The sequence below is a fragment of the Zea mays genome, chromosome 7 (genome assembly GCF_902167145.1).
Source record: "Zea mays cultivar B73 chromosome 7, Zm-B73-REFERENCE-NAM-5.0, whole genome shotgun sequence".
Taxonomy (NCBI): Eukaryota; Viridiplantae; Streptophyta; class Magnoliopsida; order Poales; family Poaceae; genus Zea; species Zea mays.
In genome coordinates, this window is record NC_050102.1 from 159,580,039 (window position 1) to 159,595,755 (window position 15,717).

The 15,717-nt window shown below is 41.5% G+C and overlaps 1 protein-coding gene across 2 annotated transcripts; it reads right to left on the minus strand.

Moving 5' to 3' along the window:
- Positions 1–10,001: 10,001 nt before the first annotated feature.
- LOC541824 (casein kinase II subunit beta-4) lies at positions 10,002–12,747 on the minus strand. 2 transcript variants are annotated; one of them, XM_035960754.1, is made up of 5 exons: positions 12,306–12,747; positions 11,770–11,988; positions 11,234–11,343; positions 10,997–11,159; positions 10,002–10,521 (listed from the first exon to the last, which is right to left on the minus strand). In XM_035960754.1, exons 1-5 carry the CDS (start codon positions 12,499–12,501, stop codon positions 10,391–10,393), a joined length of 819 nt encoding a protein of 272 aa, XP_035816647.1. In that variant the 5' UTR covers positions 12,502–12,747; the 3' UTR covers positions 10,002–10,390. The 2 variants fall into 2 exon arrangements, with proteins under 2 accessions (XP_035816647.1, NP_001241779.2); NM_001254850.3 differs by having other exon boundaries at positions 10,073–10,521; positions 10,994–11,159; positions 12,306–12,727.
- Positions 12,748–15,717: the final 2,970 nt, after the last annotated feature.

The window sequence follows — 15,717 nt, forward strand, 5'->3', positions numbered from 1 at the left end:
TCTTTATTATATAATCAAGGATGAATAAGAACAATATTGAATTACATTTGTACCTTTGGCTTGACAGAAGGTGAAAGTACAAGCGTGACACACGAGCGAGTACAAGTCAGCATGAACAGTATGGGGGTACTGTTCATCTATTTATAGGCACGGGACGCAGCCCGTTTAAAATTACATTTATGTCCTTTACAACTAGTTACAATCATGACACAAATTATCATGGGTCGATCGGTCTTTTCCTCTTTAAGTCGGTGCAACCCTTCGTCTCAAGGCGCGTCGCTATGCCGAAGCTCCCTGAATGGTAGCTTCAGCGTTACTTCTGTGCTGATCTTCCGGAGGAGTTTCTTCTTACAGGACCTTCGGCGACGAAGCAGATCCCCAACGACCACCATGTCAAATCGGACAAAACATTCCCCTTCCTTATCATCCCGGTGCTCCCCAGCCATCATAATCCTGGGGTTTGGACCGTGCAAGTTTAGATCAAGCGACTGCCCATATAGTCTCGAGTGGTTGTACTTGATAAGAGTATAGGTAAGGAGTGATGACAAACTGGTCCTTAGGCGAGAGGGTCAATGCTTCATGCTCACACCTAACCCGGCTGAGCCATCACCTTAGGCCATCCCAAACCAGGGAATCCCTGATCATCCCACTCAAGGGTGATAAGGGTGACAACCCTTCATCATACCCATTTTGAAAAACATTTTCTTTTGAAAACTCACACCTTTTCTCAAATCATTTGTAACAAAGATGTCAAGGAGTATAAAGATTAATTGCAACAAAGTTCTAAGGCTGGGTGGCCATAATAACTTGTCTCTTAGCAGCAAAATCATATCATGTATAAAATAATAGGCTGAGGGTTGTGGTTGAAAATCATAGGTAATTTATGCATCGAAGGGATCCAGTGAGCTTGCCGTGCTTAACCGGCGAAAGGGTGAGAGCTCGCGGAACTGGCTTCTGGCTCCACCGTCTGGCGTAGACTTGCAGATCTGGCCTTCACGAGACGACACGAACGCTCCGATAACTATGCAGCATGAACAAGCAAACATACAAACGAGCAAGTATATCAACAAATATTTAGTATTGTGGTCATAATGGCGATATATGGATGGGTAGAATCATGAGCAGAATCTGTGTCATATAGTGTTGTGATATTACTGGTGGTGGAGTGGAGGTGCTTACCAGGAGGGTCGATTGGAGGCAAAGTGACACTATGCGCGTAGCCGGCAGAACAGGGTAACTGAGTGGGTGGGGTGTTTGCCTTGGCTGAGGGTGTTGAGTGTGTGGAGAGGGGGAGGGTAGCTAGGTGTATTTATAGCTGGGTATATGTGGTTTAGTACAGTAGAGTTCACTGTTGGTGAGAATAGGGACGAATGAATCGTCTGACTTAGTCTGAATAGGGAATTTATAGGTAGAATAATGGGACAAGAGTATTTTGGGAGTTTTCTAGAATATGAACTATGCTTAAGGGATGACATGGTTGGATAGGGAATAATTTGATAAGAATTTAGAAACAAGAATTATTGGAATCTGAGTTTGGAAGCCTGGTTCGAAAGAATCTCAAAGTTAAGCATGCTCAACTTGGAGAAATCTGGGATGGGTGACCAGATGGGAAGTTCTTACTGGAAGGCAAATCATAGTCACCGGAGTTCGTATGACTGGAATATTGGTCTGGCAGGTCTTAGATGAGCTGGACAACATGATGGATGAGCAATTGAATATTTGGGTGATCGGATGATCGATGAATAGTAACGATGAATAGGGACTATGAACGAACGATGAACGATGAATATGGACTATGAACGATGAATAGGGACTATGAATGATGAATAGGGGCTATGAATGATGAATAGGGACTATGAACGAACGATGAACGATGAATAGGGACTATGAACGAATGATGAATAGAGACTATGAACGAACGATGAACCATGAATAAGAACTATGAACGAACGATGAACGATGAATAGGGACTATGAACGAACGAACGAACGAATGATCGGACGAACGAACGATCGAAATTTCGTTAGCATAACGGCTGAACAAAGATTATTTGGACGAACGAACGGATGAACGATCGAACGAATAGACGAATGATCGGACAAATAATCGAACGAACGAACAAACTAAGAACAGGTGGACGAACGATCGAATGAACGTCTGAATGATCCTTGTGCTTGTGTGGGAGTGGGAGTGGGGGGAGAGTTGCCATGAAATGGCTTGGTGTGGCTTGAGGGGAGGCTCTTGCCCCTCTATTTATAGGCAAGGTGGGGGATTAGGTGGAGTAGGCGAGGATTAGTGGGAGGATTCGGGGATTAGTGGGAGATAAGCATGAATTAGTCATGTATAAGTGAAATTAGCTTGTAGAGCTCACCATATGACACCAGAGGCGTACATATAGGTATGAGCATGAGGAAAATTATGAAGAAAATATTTGTAGATACTTTAAAAATGATTCTGAAGGTATTTCTCAGGAGGAAAATATTTGGAGAATTATCGGTGGAATATTTGGTCAGTGTTTCTGAAAAGAATTTGAAGGGGTCACTAGGGAAATATTTGTAGGATATTTTGAGGAGGATTTTGGAGAGAATATAGACCACTATATTTTATTTGTTGATATCAACTCACAAACAAATATTTTGAAACAAAAATTTAAAATTCATTTTGAATTTAGAACAAGTTTGAGAAATTTTCAAGATTTGAATTTTCGGGGTGCTACAGCAACTAAGGTTTTGACTAAGTGTTGTTATCTCTATCGCAAAAAGAGCTATGCAACTTAGCTTCCAAAGTTATTGACAAGCCTATAACTTCGCTAAGGAGATAAAGCATATAACCAAGGTAACACAATGTAAATGTGTAAACTTGAAATGTCATAGAGATACAAACTCTCGTTGACGCACCATTATTGTTACCAAGATATGGAGAAGCATGTAAGCTTCCTTCTAGGCCTCTTTGGAGCCCCATGCAAGGGAAGCCCATATGAGAGCTAAGCTTTCGGTAAGATAACTCCACAGATAGCATAACCCTTCTCCATAAGCAAGTAGTGCTCCAGGGCTGGCCTCTCTCGAATGCTCTTTGTTGTCTCCGCTATCAAGTTTTCAACTCAAATGACATGAACCTCTCGGTACAAATACAATGTGCACACAAGCACCAAGTGATTTGAGGATGTCTAACCTCACTTTTAATCACTAGGCATAACCTAGAGCAAGCACTAATACAAGAATCTAACTAACCTAAGCACTTCACAAAGCCCCTAAGATAATTATCGAGTGATTCTGCGAGCCCTTAGGTGTCTAGAGCTATGGGAATGGGGTCTCAACTCACTAGCAATGTCTCTCAACTCCCACACATCTCAGTTGGGGTCATATATATAGCCCCCAAGTCCAAAACTATATGCTGGAAGCAATACAAAAAATCTACATAGTTATTAGATACTCTAATGCACCCACCAGACACATGTGATGTGTGTCCATGTGAGCTAGTCGTTGGAACTAACATTGAGATTAAGGTATCCTGTACAATAACCGGTGCGACACCAAACACATTCAGTGTGTTGTAACCCCGCTTGGGTTGCTTTGCAACCCTCTCTGAGTACCCTGTCTGGTGGAGGTATCCGGTAGGGATGAAAGTAGGATGGGAAAATCTCGTACCGACCGTTATCGTATAACCGATTTTGTTAGTTTTGTCCCGATCGATTTCGAACCCGATGTAAAAAACGAAAACGGAACAAAAACAGGATATACAAAACGGTAAACGAAAACGGAAACGGTAGAGTTGGTTTCCCGACCGTTTCACCGGGATCCCGTTTTTAATCGGTATGATCCCGTTTTATTACCGTATTTTCTAATTCGGGATCACTGCAATATGGCCAGCTCCAACTCCAATCCATAATCACTTTGAGGCCCAGCCCATGTAAGAAAAGCCTAACCTAACGGCTAGCGACGCGTCTCGCCTGGCGCCTGCTCTCTCCCAGGCGGCCAGCCGCACCACACGCCGGATGCCCCACACGCCGACGCGTCTCGCCTGCTCTCTCCCTGTCTCCCAGCCGGCCAGCCGCACCAGGCACCACACGCCGGACGCCACCATCCACCCATCCGGCCATCCCTCCACTACTCGTCTGCTCCAGCCTCCAGAGGCCACGGATCCGTGGCTCCTTCCAGCCTCCACGCCGGCCAGCCTCTGCCACAGTCCACACGTTGCCGCCGCTCTCTCCCAGGTCCCAACCGTACCACAGTCCACACTCTGCCGCTCTCTCACAGCCTCCACAGCCCACGGCTCCTCGCAGCACCAAGCCACCAACACGACACGACAGGATGAAGAATGTATATGTATTTAATCATAAGAATGTATGTGTATTAAATGAGAATGTATGTGTATTAACAGGATAAAGACGCACTAGAATTTTCTAAGAATAATGAAGACGTAGCAAGTGGCTCTTCTCCATGAGCAATGTGTCTTATGTTTCTTGACAGATGTGAGCAGACGAGCCTTAGTTGTAATAGTCTATGCATGCTAAGTGATCCAGATGTGAACAAGTGATTATGAATATGTGTTTTAAACTTTATATTGTGTCATGTGTGCTAGTAGACTTATATGGCTTCTTATGTTAGCCAAGAGTCCAAGACTTATCACTTATGTGCTACATTAAACTATGTGTGCTTCGGATTTATACGACTTTTATCTATGTTTAATTAAGACTTGTGTTTACAATTTTTTATATTTGTTGTTAAGTTTTGAATATATGGTTTTATGGTGTGATTTTACCGAACAAAATACCGGTTCCCGTCCGATTTCGGCTTTAACCCGACCGGATCGTATCGGTTTTCGATTCCCGTATTTATCCCGTTCGTTTTCGTTACCGATATATCCCGTTTTCATTTTCATCCCGCAAGTTAAATATGAAAATGAAAACGGTAGAGGTATTTTACCGACCGTTCCCGACCGTTTTCATCCCTAGTATCCGGTGTTACATCAGACATGTCCGATGCATTGTGGATCTCTCCAAACACATTATAGACCTCTCTAAGTGTCCTATAAGGTAACCCAACCTTTAGGACATTCGGTGCACACCTGTGTCCGGTGTATTCTGATTTTTTAGCCCCTCACTACAAATGCCACTTGTGTCGAGTGCTTTATCTGGTGCTGCAGCAGACACGCTCGGTGCTACTGAGCAATCTATTTTCTTTGTTCCTTCGTGTCTCTTCATTCAATTTTCTTTCATCTCATGTATTTGACTCTTACATGATCTGTATAGGTCTTCAATGAGTCTTCTAATATCTTACTTGAGGTGTTGATCTTCTTGATTGTCACTTTGCCTTCGTCCAAGTCCAGACTTCATCCTTCGAACTATATCCACACCACTAGTAAATATTGTTAGTCTAAATGATTATGTTGATCATCAAATACCAAAAGGGAAAATTGGTTGTGTACCATTAAAAGAGTGCACCTTTGGGAATGTACCATTAAAATAACTCTCCTTTGCTACCTACCATAGAAAGAATACATTTATTTGAATCTCACCACATCTGTTAAGTCTTAGGTAGATAGGACATATAAACCCCTACCCCTTCTGACATATCAAAGAGAGAATATACTATAGGATCTCATCTATATGAAAAGAGAATATGTATCATGATTAATCGAGCAGAAGTTAAGGGTCAAGCCCACCTCTGTTGTTAGTTGTCACTCCCAGCCTCTTGTGCCACCTCTCTGCCCTGCTTCGCCACCTTCACGGTCGCTGTCTTGCTGGTCACATCTTCATCACCTAATACCATTGTCAGATTGTCTCGATCGCTTCATAAACCAACCCCACATTCCTGTCATTTGACACATATTGCACTGAGACATAAAGGAAACATTTGTTTGTGGGTTGATGGTTCATCGCCTCCTGTGTATTCTTACAGCAAGAAAACACCTCGTGTGTGAGGGTCGAGCAGATGAAAACTAGGTCACCCAAGTGTACTTGGGCAAGGGCGTAAGAGTCCTTTTAAAATCCATTCATGGACAAAAATAATAAAAAACAATAGAAGTTTCTAACAAGAGCTGACGGAATGCTAAAAATCCATAACGTTATCAACTTTTTATGGTACATAGCAAAGAAAAGTTATTTTAATGGAACATTCCTAAAGATGCACTCTTTTAATGGTACGCAACCAAATTTCCCACACTAAAACTAAATACTCAAATATGGACCTCAGTTCATTTTACTTACAGTTGCATATTCGAAGCTCTAAGTATAGTTTTGGTAATTGAGACAACAAGTGGACTAACCTCTATCTAAGTGTTGTGAATGAGATAGGTTCAAGTCCACATCCAAAGGTTGAGCACAGTGGGAAATAATGAGAATGATGGTGATGACCACGAAGGATGAACAAGTGCTCAACCTGGAAAAGAGAAGCAAAATGTGTAAGCTTAAGGCAAAGGTACAAGCTAAGGCATCTAGTTTTGTTGATTAAGAAGCAATAGAGTGCATGATCGGATTTAGGATAAGTAGCCTTACAATAAAGAGGAAACTCAAGGTTCAAGAAGCTTACAATAAGCCTATACATATGTACTAGACCTAGTGAAGTCATGAAGTTCCACCTTAGTCACCATTGATTAAGGCTAACTCAAACTCTAGTGTTTGGGATACATTGGAGTTAGCACTCATGCAAACATTGGAAGAGGATTGTAAGATGCCTAGAATAGGTGTCTAATATACAGAGGCGTCAGACCAGCACAATGCCAATCCAATTGCTAACCCTTGCCACATGGTTAGAGTGATCGTTGGATTATGTGCATTGGTACGATAGTAGGCGTAAGACTAGTTCAACGCTCACAGTTGCTCTCTAGTCATTTTTGGGAGGGCATTGGACCCTAATGAATTAGTCTGATGGTTGTGAAAATAGGCACATCAGACCGAACATGTGCATTGTTCATCGAAAAAGTATCACTATCTGGCGTTCTAGATGTCTGAGAACACGGTCATTAGACTTTGTTAGTTGGTTTGATGATGGGTGTCGGACCAATCTGACACCACTGGTTGCTCTCTAGGTCACTTTACAGAGGCCATTGGACTTTGATAAGTTTGGTTTAAGAGTCATCAGACAAGAGGCGTTGGACCATACACTCATATATTTGTTGGGGCGATAACAATAACATTCAAACATTAGTACACATGGCATGCTCTAGAGTCATGGAACCCTAGTGGTTTGATCCAATGATGGGGCGTCACATGGTCTTGACAAGCTCAAAATCTGCATAGTAAAGGTCCAACAACTAGTTGCCTCTTGAGGACCTTATAAATAGAGCATGTCTAGGTTTAGGGTGAGTATCCTAGCTTCCCAACATGACATACACCCTAGTGAGCCTAAGAAAACATCTCCCACTCACCTCTAGTGATGGTGTTTCATCCACCGTGATATTGGGAGTGATCTCTAGTGATTTGCATTGAGTTGCATCTAGTGGAACTAGTGATCATATTGAGCTACGAGATTCCTATTACTCTTGGTGGTTGTCGCCACCTAGATGGCTTGGAGGCAGCAGAAGATCATTGAGTATTTGAGTGTATTTAGTGGTTGTTGCCATATTTTATCATCAATTGCAAGTGTCTCTTGTGGCCATCCTCGCAAAGAACAACTCATTAGTGTGGTTCTTACGACACTCTTGTTGGCTAGGTTTGCAATGTCTATTAGTGCATGAATCACCTAGTTTGGACTCAATACAACAAGCATGTAGGTTGCTAGCAAGCAATCGAATATCAGGTATAAATAAGATCAAAGACTCCTTCATGCACGTACACATGGTCTCAACACACTTTTGGTCGATCCATCATCATAGCCCAGAGCATGCCAGAGACACAACCTCTATTTTGATCAGGTAGATGATTGACTTGCCACTCAAATGGTTTGAGAAATCATGCAGCAAGACACCACCTTTAGAGACCAATAACCTATACATACAACTACAGGTAACCCGACATATGTTAGCGGATGGTCCGTGCAATATGAAGCAGAGTGCTTCCATATATTGACCAAGTCTTAGAGCCTAAGTATTGGGCATATGGTTTCATGCCACCTGAGAAAGGTTGAATCCCTACATCACAAAAAGTCCAATGCCTCACTTAGGATTGTTAGGGAAGGACAACAACTTGGTTATGCTAAGACTTAAACCCTAAGGTGTCATTCAGTTGTTTAGGATTGGTGGGTCGGAATGATTCCTAACCGGATTGCTTCTCTAATTTATATAAACTTTGATTAGCTGGAACAATTCCGGGTACAATCCGGTATAAACGAACAAGCCCTAAGTGTCATTTCATAGCATCATGTTTAACTTATGCAACATTGCACCATTTGCACCCATGTAGGAACAAAAGCGACCGAAGGGACTATCCTTGAGTCATAGGACGAGTTCATGGTTGATTTGGAACTCACTTATCCTCGAGATGAACCTAAGGCATACACCTAAATATCCCTCTCTCCCATTTATAATATGTATTGCATGTTATTTATGTATGATAACGACCTTGATGCAAGTACCTTTAGCTTTCATTCCTTAGTTGTTAAAGGCATGCCTTGGAAGTGTTTCATATTTACTTCTTAAAATGTAATCATGCTTAGTGTGCTTAGTATGGCAAAGTAAAGTGTGATAAAGATCTCGGACTTGCGAGTTATTAGAGTTGATTGCTTAACTAGTGAACAACTTCTGAAGGCAACACTTGGTTGTAAACGATAATAAAGTGATATAATGGTATAATACGTCGTATGTTCAGTGTTATTAAAACTACGTTCAAACGTCAAAACGCTAATTAGAGATAGAAACCACGTCATGGCGTTTTGAATAATAAAAACACAATGTTTCATGTTTTTAGACCATTAGCTACTTTTGGCCCCAGTCTGTTAGTTACTTTTGGGTCCAATCCGGCTCATGGATGAAATTTTAGTAACCCACTATCCTCTCTGTTTTGGTATTTAACTTCATTCCATTGTCTGAAATTATGATATATTGGTATTTTTTCTATGTTGTTTAAAACTACATTTAAATTTTGTTTAAACGTTTAAAAGTCAAAACTTCACCCATAAGTGTTTCAATGTTTTATCGTTTTAATCCGCTTATTCGCTTGACTTTAAGGTTTGTTTGGTTTGGCTTTTAGCTTTGACTTTTGCCCACTAAAAAGCAAAAGCCAAACCAAAGGGCTAGATCCAGAAAACAACTTTTTACAGTATTTTATCTGTATGGATTGTAACTTAAGTCCGAACAACTGACTTTAAGCTGCTCGATGGTTGATACTTTCATCGCTCTAAATTATAAGACGTTTTAGTATTTTTAGATACATTGTTCCATTGACGGATCATAATTTCTTTATTCTAAATTATAAGACATTTTGATATTTTTTTAGATAAATAGCTTTTTGCTACGCACAAAGATATATTCCTTTCGTCCAATAATATAAGTCACAACAACCTATTTGTTCTTGTCTCATAATATAAGGTATGCTCTCTCTAAACACATATATCAATGCAGTGGCATAGAAAGAATTAAATATATTTTTTGTCTTTAAACCAGAGGTAGTTCTATGCCTTATATACTGGGACAGAGGGAGTACAACTCTAGATATATAAATAAATAAATCAATATATCTTACAAACTAAAACATCTTATAATTTGAAATTAAAATATGAAGAGTATAATTTAGTTGCTATTAGAACGTTACATGAATTTCTAGATAAGCTAGTTTGTTGTCAAATTGTGCATGTAGGTTGTGCAGGAAACTTTCTTAGCTCATCTGTCCAACTTATAAGGTTGATGCGTTTTTATCTAGATATATAGACTTTGCTATATGATTAGACATATATTATACCTAGATCCATGATTAAAACAATATATCAGAAAAAAAAAACTAAAACATCTTATAATATAGAACAAAGAGAGTATTGTACTTTAACCACAACGGTACCAACCAAAAAAGCCTTGGCTAGCATCTAAACAGAAGTTCGCAAACTACAAAAATCCAAAGGCAATGAAGATGACGCACCCTTCGCAAATCACATTTCAAAATAGAAGTTCGCAAACTACAAAATTAAAGGGCCATCTTACGAGAACCAAGCAGATGAAGGGTTGTTATTTTCTGCAAAGCCATAAATAATTGCCATATTCTACATTGTAGGGGGGGCTCCTGGTTTACTAATCAAAGAACAATAGCAGTTAGGTTACAACATTGATATCCTTAGAGCTACATTCAAATGTTGGATAGGTGCCAGCCAGCTAAGGTACAAGCACGCTGCAGCATGATAGAATTTTACCAATCCACTGACCTGCCAATGGCGCTCTTATATGCAAGTCTTCAAGGATTGCAAAACTCCCGCATGCCCCCAGTGCCACGTCTTGAGGAGTTTAAAAGACAAATACATGAGGTTCATGGCTTGTGGAGCTTGAAGCCAAAGACACGAGGAACATAGCGCTGCGAGAGCTTCTGTGGCTTGAGGTGCTCGTATGTCATCAGGAACAGATGAGGGAACGTTGTCCCAAAGTATGCGCCGTCGATGTCTGAACAAGGTTAAGAAAATAGCAGGATATAACAAAATGGCAAACATTCTGCAACTACAGAACCACAATAACACAGAAGAGAGCTTGTGCACCTCAGGTACTAAACAATATTAATCTATGGGGGTTGAAAACACATGGTGATTGATGGGCGCACTAGACAGATTTCATGTTTAGGGCTAGTTTGGGAACCTCAATTTCCCAAGGGGTTTTCATTTTCCCAAAAAAATAGTTCATTTTCCATGGAAAAATGAAAATCACTTGGAAAAATGAGGTTCCCAAGCTAGTCCTTAATGTTTTGTTTCAACCGACGAGAGCTGTGGGTGAGTGGGTGCTAACACATCTGAGAACATGGGCAGCCCATTCTGTGTCAGACTTGGTACAAAAAATACCCTTGGTTTGAGTTCTCACCAAGAGGTCGAAGTTTGAAACATATACGCATTAAGACAGTCTGATAAGAGTATGGTTAGGATACTGCCTTGGTACTTGGACCGTGGGTAGTAGATGTCTTCACACTTGGGGCAGTATATCTTCACGGTACTAGATCGATGGATGTCTGATTGTCCAACTGGCAGGCATGGTTGACCACAGCAGTAAACACGCGGGCACCGCCCAAAGTCATAGTTCTTATACTTCTCCAGCTGTACAAGAAAGCAGCCTTAATAAATAAAACTACATCAAAGTGTCAGTACACCGGTTAGAGAAGAACAATTACCATTGCAGCCAGTCCTTTACTGGTCAGAATGTATCGTGCATGTATCAGACCATAAAGCATCTCTGCAGCTGATTCTACGAGCTCATTTTGTTCCTCAGTGAACATATCACCTACACAATTACATAACTGAGGAACATCACTAAAAGGGATATGTAACCAAGGGACACATAAATAGTTGTTTTCCATGCACTCCTATTCAATGCTAAATCTTTAGGTATATCTTATCCTTTCAAGTCTCATCTTACTATCTCTTCTCATGTCAACTTCGGTCTTACTATTTTCTCATTGCTATCGCGTCTTAGGTTCCCACTTCCCACTATGCACTGACGCCTCTGGCGATCTCTGTTGGACATGTCCAAACTATCTCAAGTTGGACAAGCTTTTCTTCAATTGGTGCTACCCCTAGCCTATCACGTATAACATCATTCTAGACCCAGTTGAGGTTTACAATCTTCAATTTTAGCATCAGTGTATGCTTGGCTCACATCCATCCATCATGAGTTTAATGCGCAAGAGTAATAATGTAGAGCACTTACCATGAGATGACTCGATATCTAAAATGAGATCGAGAGCATAATCATAATAAGGAACTTGGCTGCTGAGACCACAAAGGTTGAAGTCGTCTTGAATATAATCATCGTCGACTTCACAGAAGAACTCATTCCCTCTTAAGTTGCAATACCATGAAATCCATGAGGTGTCTTCTCCATCAGAGCCGCTAACATCCGATGCTTCACTATCAGAATCAGACTCCCCTGGAATATTAAGAACGATATGTCAATGCACGCATGCTTAAGGATTACGATGCAAATCCAACATTATATAAAAACACGGCCACTCAAAATTGAGTATCAGCAACCATGTGCCGTGCAAGTGTATAATTACTTCGCAACCCCAATCGCCAAACCAATCTCCTTCCGCACCTGCATCCTACTGCACCGAAACGCAACACAGCTGCCACAGCTTCATGAGCGCGCCAAATTAGGCACGGATTCGCGTCACGCCACGACACCACCACGCGGCACCTGAAACTGAAATTGAAAGGGGAGAGGAGAAGACCGCGTGACGTCACCTTCGGAGCAGCGGCCCTTGGGGATGGACGACACGGAGGACGGCACGACGAGGCGGTGGTGGTCGCGCCCGCCGCCCGCCGACCCCCTCGACGTGGACGGCGACGCGACCGCCTTCTCGAGATGCTTATCCAGCGCGTCGTTGATCCGCTTCCGGTCCAGCCCAGCCCCTCCCCCCGCTCCCCCCTGTTTATACATCTCTCGCTCTCCTCCCCGGGTAGCGGCCTCAAGGTCTACCCCTCTCTCGCGCACACTCACACGGGGCGCGCCATTGGCAGACGCCGCGGGGCGAGCGACGGTAGGGTTAGGGTTTGCGCCCGGGGTGGAGGGAAAGCGAGGAAGAGGAGCCTGGGGGGAGCACGAGACACGCTGCGATGGAGGAAGAGACACGCTGCGAATTTTGAGGGGATGGGTGGGTGGGAATGCAAAAAGGAAAGGAAACAGGGAGTCAGAATCAAAGCAGCTAGCTGCTGGTCATCATGGAATGTCGTACAGTTCCAGATATTTTTGTTGGACATGTGATGCGATTTGCCGTTGCAATCTAATCCGGCACTGATTTTCTTTAACTTTTTTTTATTAATTGTATATATTAATTATTATATATGCATACATATATATACTGGTGCGTCACAAGTACTTAATACTATCTCCAACACTCTCTATCTCATCCTCTATCCCAATCATTATTTCAAATTCCACTTTGTAAACAGTTCAATCTACCATTTTTGTTCATTTATTATGAAACGGTTTTGTTGAGTTCGTTCCCGCAGAATTGTTTTGTTTATTTGTATTAACATGGATTAGTCACGAATAGTTCCTAGCCTTAATCCAATGGTAGTGCAGGTGAGAGTGTGTTACTTTTTTTAAAAAAAAACGCACATTCAGAGTCCCTTGCGAAAAAAACGTTCGTCGTGATTAATTAGCTAGTTATTAATCAGTTTCGGATACCTTTGGTTGGATGTGTTTAATTAGTTAGGTTCAGCTGAGTGGGGAAATGATCAAGCATCAGTCCAAGGCTCTGTTTTGTTGGAGTTTCTCGCCAGCTTCTCAATTTTAAAAGCCAAAAGCTGAAACCAACAGCTAGTTTTTTTCAGCTTTCGGAAAACCAAAAGTTTAAAAAACTGAATTTATATGAGAAGCTAAGAAGTCTAGTTTTATAGGCTTTTTATAACGTTTTAAGTTTACTAAACTAATAACACCACTGAAGTTATCATTGACTTCTTAAGATCAAAAGCCTAACATCAGCTTTTTAGAAAAGCTCTAAAAGTTGCATCTCAAATAAACATGGTCTAAATCATTGTACGTAGATAATTTTAAGTTTATAAAGACTTTGACTTGATTCTCATTTTTCATTCAACAATTTTATATTTTTATACTACAGGTAATGGATTTATTATGCTATATAAATATCGAAAATAGAAAAGAAAATATGTGTAGCACGACTCGTGCTGCTGGATAACGATTGGAATGGATAGAACATAGAAGGGATAACTTAAAAAATATAGTGTAAGACTCTTTAGACCGTCTCCACTGATGTCTTCTAAAATTCACTCCTAAAAACAATTATCTATATTTTACAACACTCTATAAAATATTTTATTCTCTATGTTTAGACATTATCCAGCAATAAATTTCGTCATTTATATCTCATCTTTCATATTTCACCAATGTTATTAACAAAAAATTTCTAACCATTTATTTTAACATAATTTAAGCTGATATAAAAAGGGCAAAATGATTGTTTTGCCTTTCTCCTTCTCCAACATCGCAACCGATGTGCGTTCTCTTCCTGCTTGCAATTCATAGCGCACGCTTCTCCTTCTCTATGGTCGTACGCATTCCTCCTCTCTAGCGGTCGTTGTCCTCCTCCTGGCGGTCCACCGCCGCCAGGGCCGGCTTAGGCCATAGGCTAGGGAGATGTCGCCTAGGGCCCAACAAATGAAGAGGCCCAAAAAATCTATATATAATATTAATATTATACCTGTATTTCTTTACGATATTACCTATCCCATCATATAACGCAGAGGTACCACGCCGCCACCGTCGTTCGAGAACTTGTGCGCAGGTTCCAGACTCCGCATCCTAGAAGCAAGCAAACAGCCAAGCACATCCACGGACCCACTCATCCATCTCGGCCCTCGCCTCCAAAAAAGTACAGCATACAATCGTAGTATACCGTGCGTACATGTATGTATGTATGTGTACTCTGATCTGTCCATCAATCCAAGCAGCACGTCCTTGGCTCCTTGCTCGTGAATTAGAACCAACAAACTGTTGCTGTCTAGGTGGGTGTAGGTGCCGGAGATTGAGTCGTCAAGCCGATAAGTTCGTTGAAAATATCTTCAATCTAAAGAAGGAGGCCGATTGGATACTCTAGATCAACGTCAGCGAGAAAGGTGACGAGCTCAAGGTCAATTAATTTATCTTCGCAATTAAGTTAGATACATATTCTTCGCTCCAGAATTTTGAGTACATGTTACTTATTGTTCTAATTAGCATGTCATTATTTATAAATTTAGGTGTTAGCAGGGTGTTAGGACGTTGCCTACAAAACATTTGTCGGGTGCTCAAAAGAGGAACAAAAGAAAGCGGGAAAATCAATTAATCGAGTCACAGAAAGGTGGTATACATAGATTTTTCTCAACTAGCAATAATGTTCCTCCTAATAATAATCTTGAGGAACGAGAGGAAGATGGTCAGGACACACACGATCAAGAACATGAACAAAATTTAGATGGATGTTCTACTTGAACAAATTAAAGGAGTCATTTCATATTTTAAGAAGTATAGAGATGAAGGCTTTAGTCGCAGTATCGATATTGCAAAAGAAATTGCAAAAGAGATGGATATAGAGCCAGTATTTCTTTGACACTATTGTCAGTGTTTTGAACCCGAGGGTCCTAACCAACTACTAAATTTTATGTTGTGTGCCCTTGTTCCGTATGGTTGATGCAAGAAGAGACACACAGGGTTTATCCTGGTTCAGGCAAGAGAAGGCCCTACATCCAGTGGGGGAGGGAGACTTGTATTATCTTGCACCTAAGTTCTCGTAGTAGGAGATACAAGCAAGTCGCTAGAGGGAGTGAGTCCCAAGTCTCTAAGTATGATTTAGGCAAGTGCCAATATCAGGAGTGGGGTGAGTCATGAACGGTGAAGTGTCCTCCCCCTACAAGGCCTCGGGCTCTTCCTTTTATTGTTGCAAGGAGGATGCCCAGGTGTACAAGTATTGTTATGCTTTTGTTATAGTCAGAGGAGGTGTGTCCGAGCCCTGTAGCGGTATGGTCGGCGGGATGACCCTCGTCGTTGTTGTCGTCTTTGGTCAGGAGAAGGACGCCCGATCCTTGTAGTATGTTCCTTTTACCGCGTAGAGAGCCGAGGCTGGGTTCAGGAGCATGGGCATGTGTTCGATCCCTA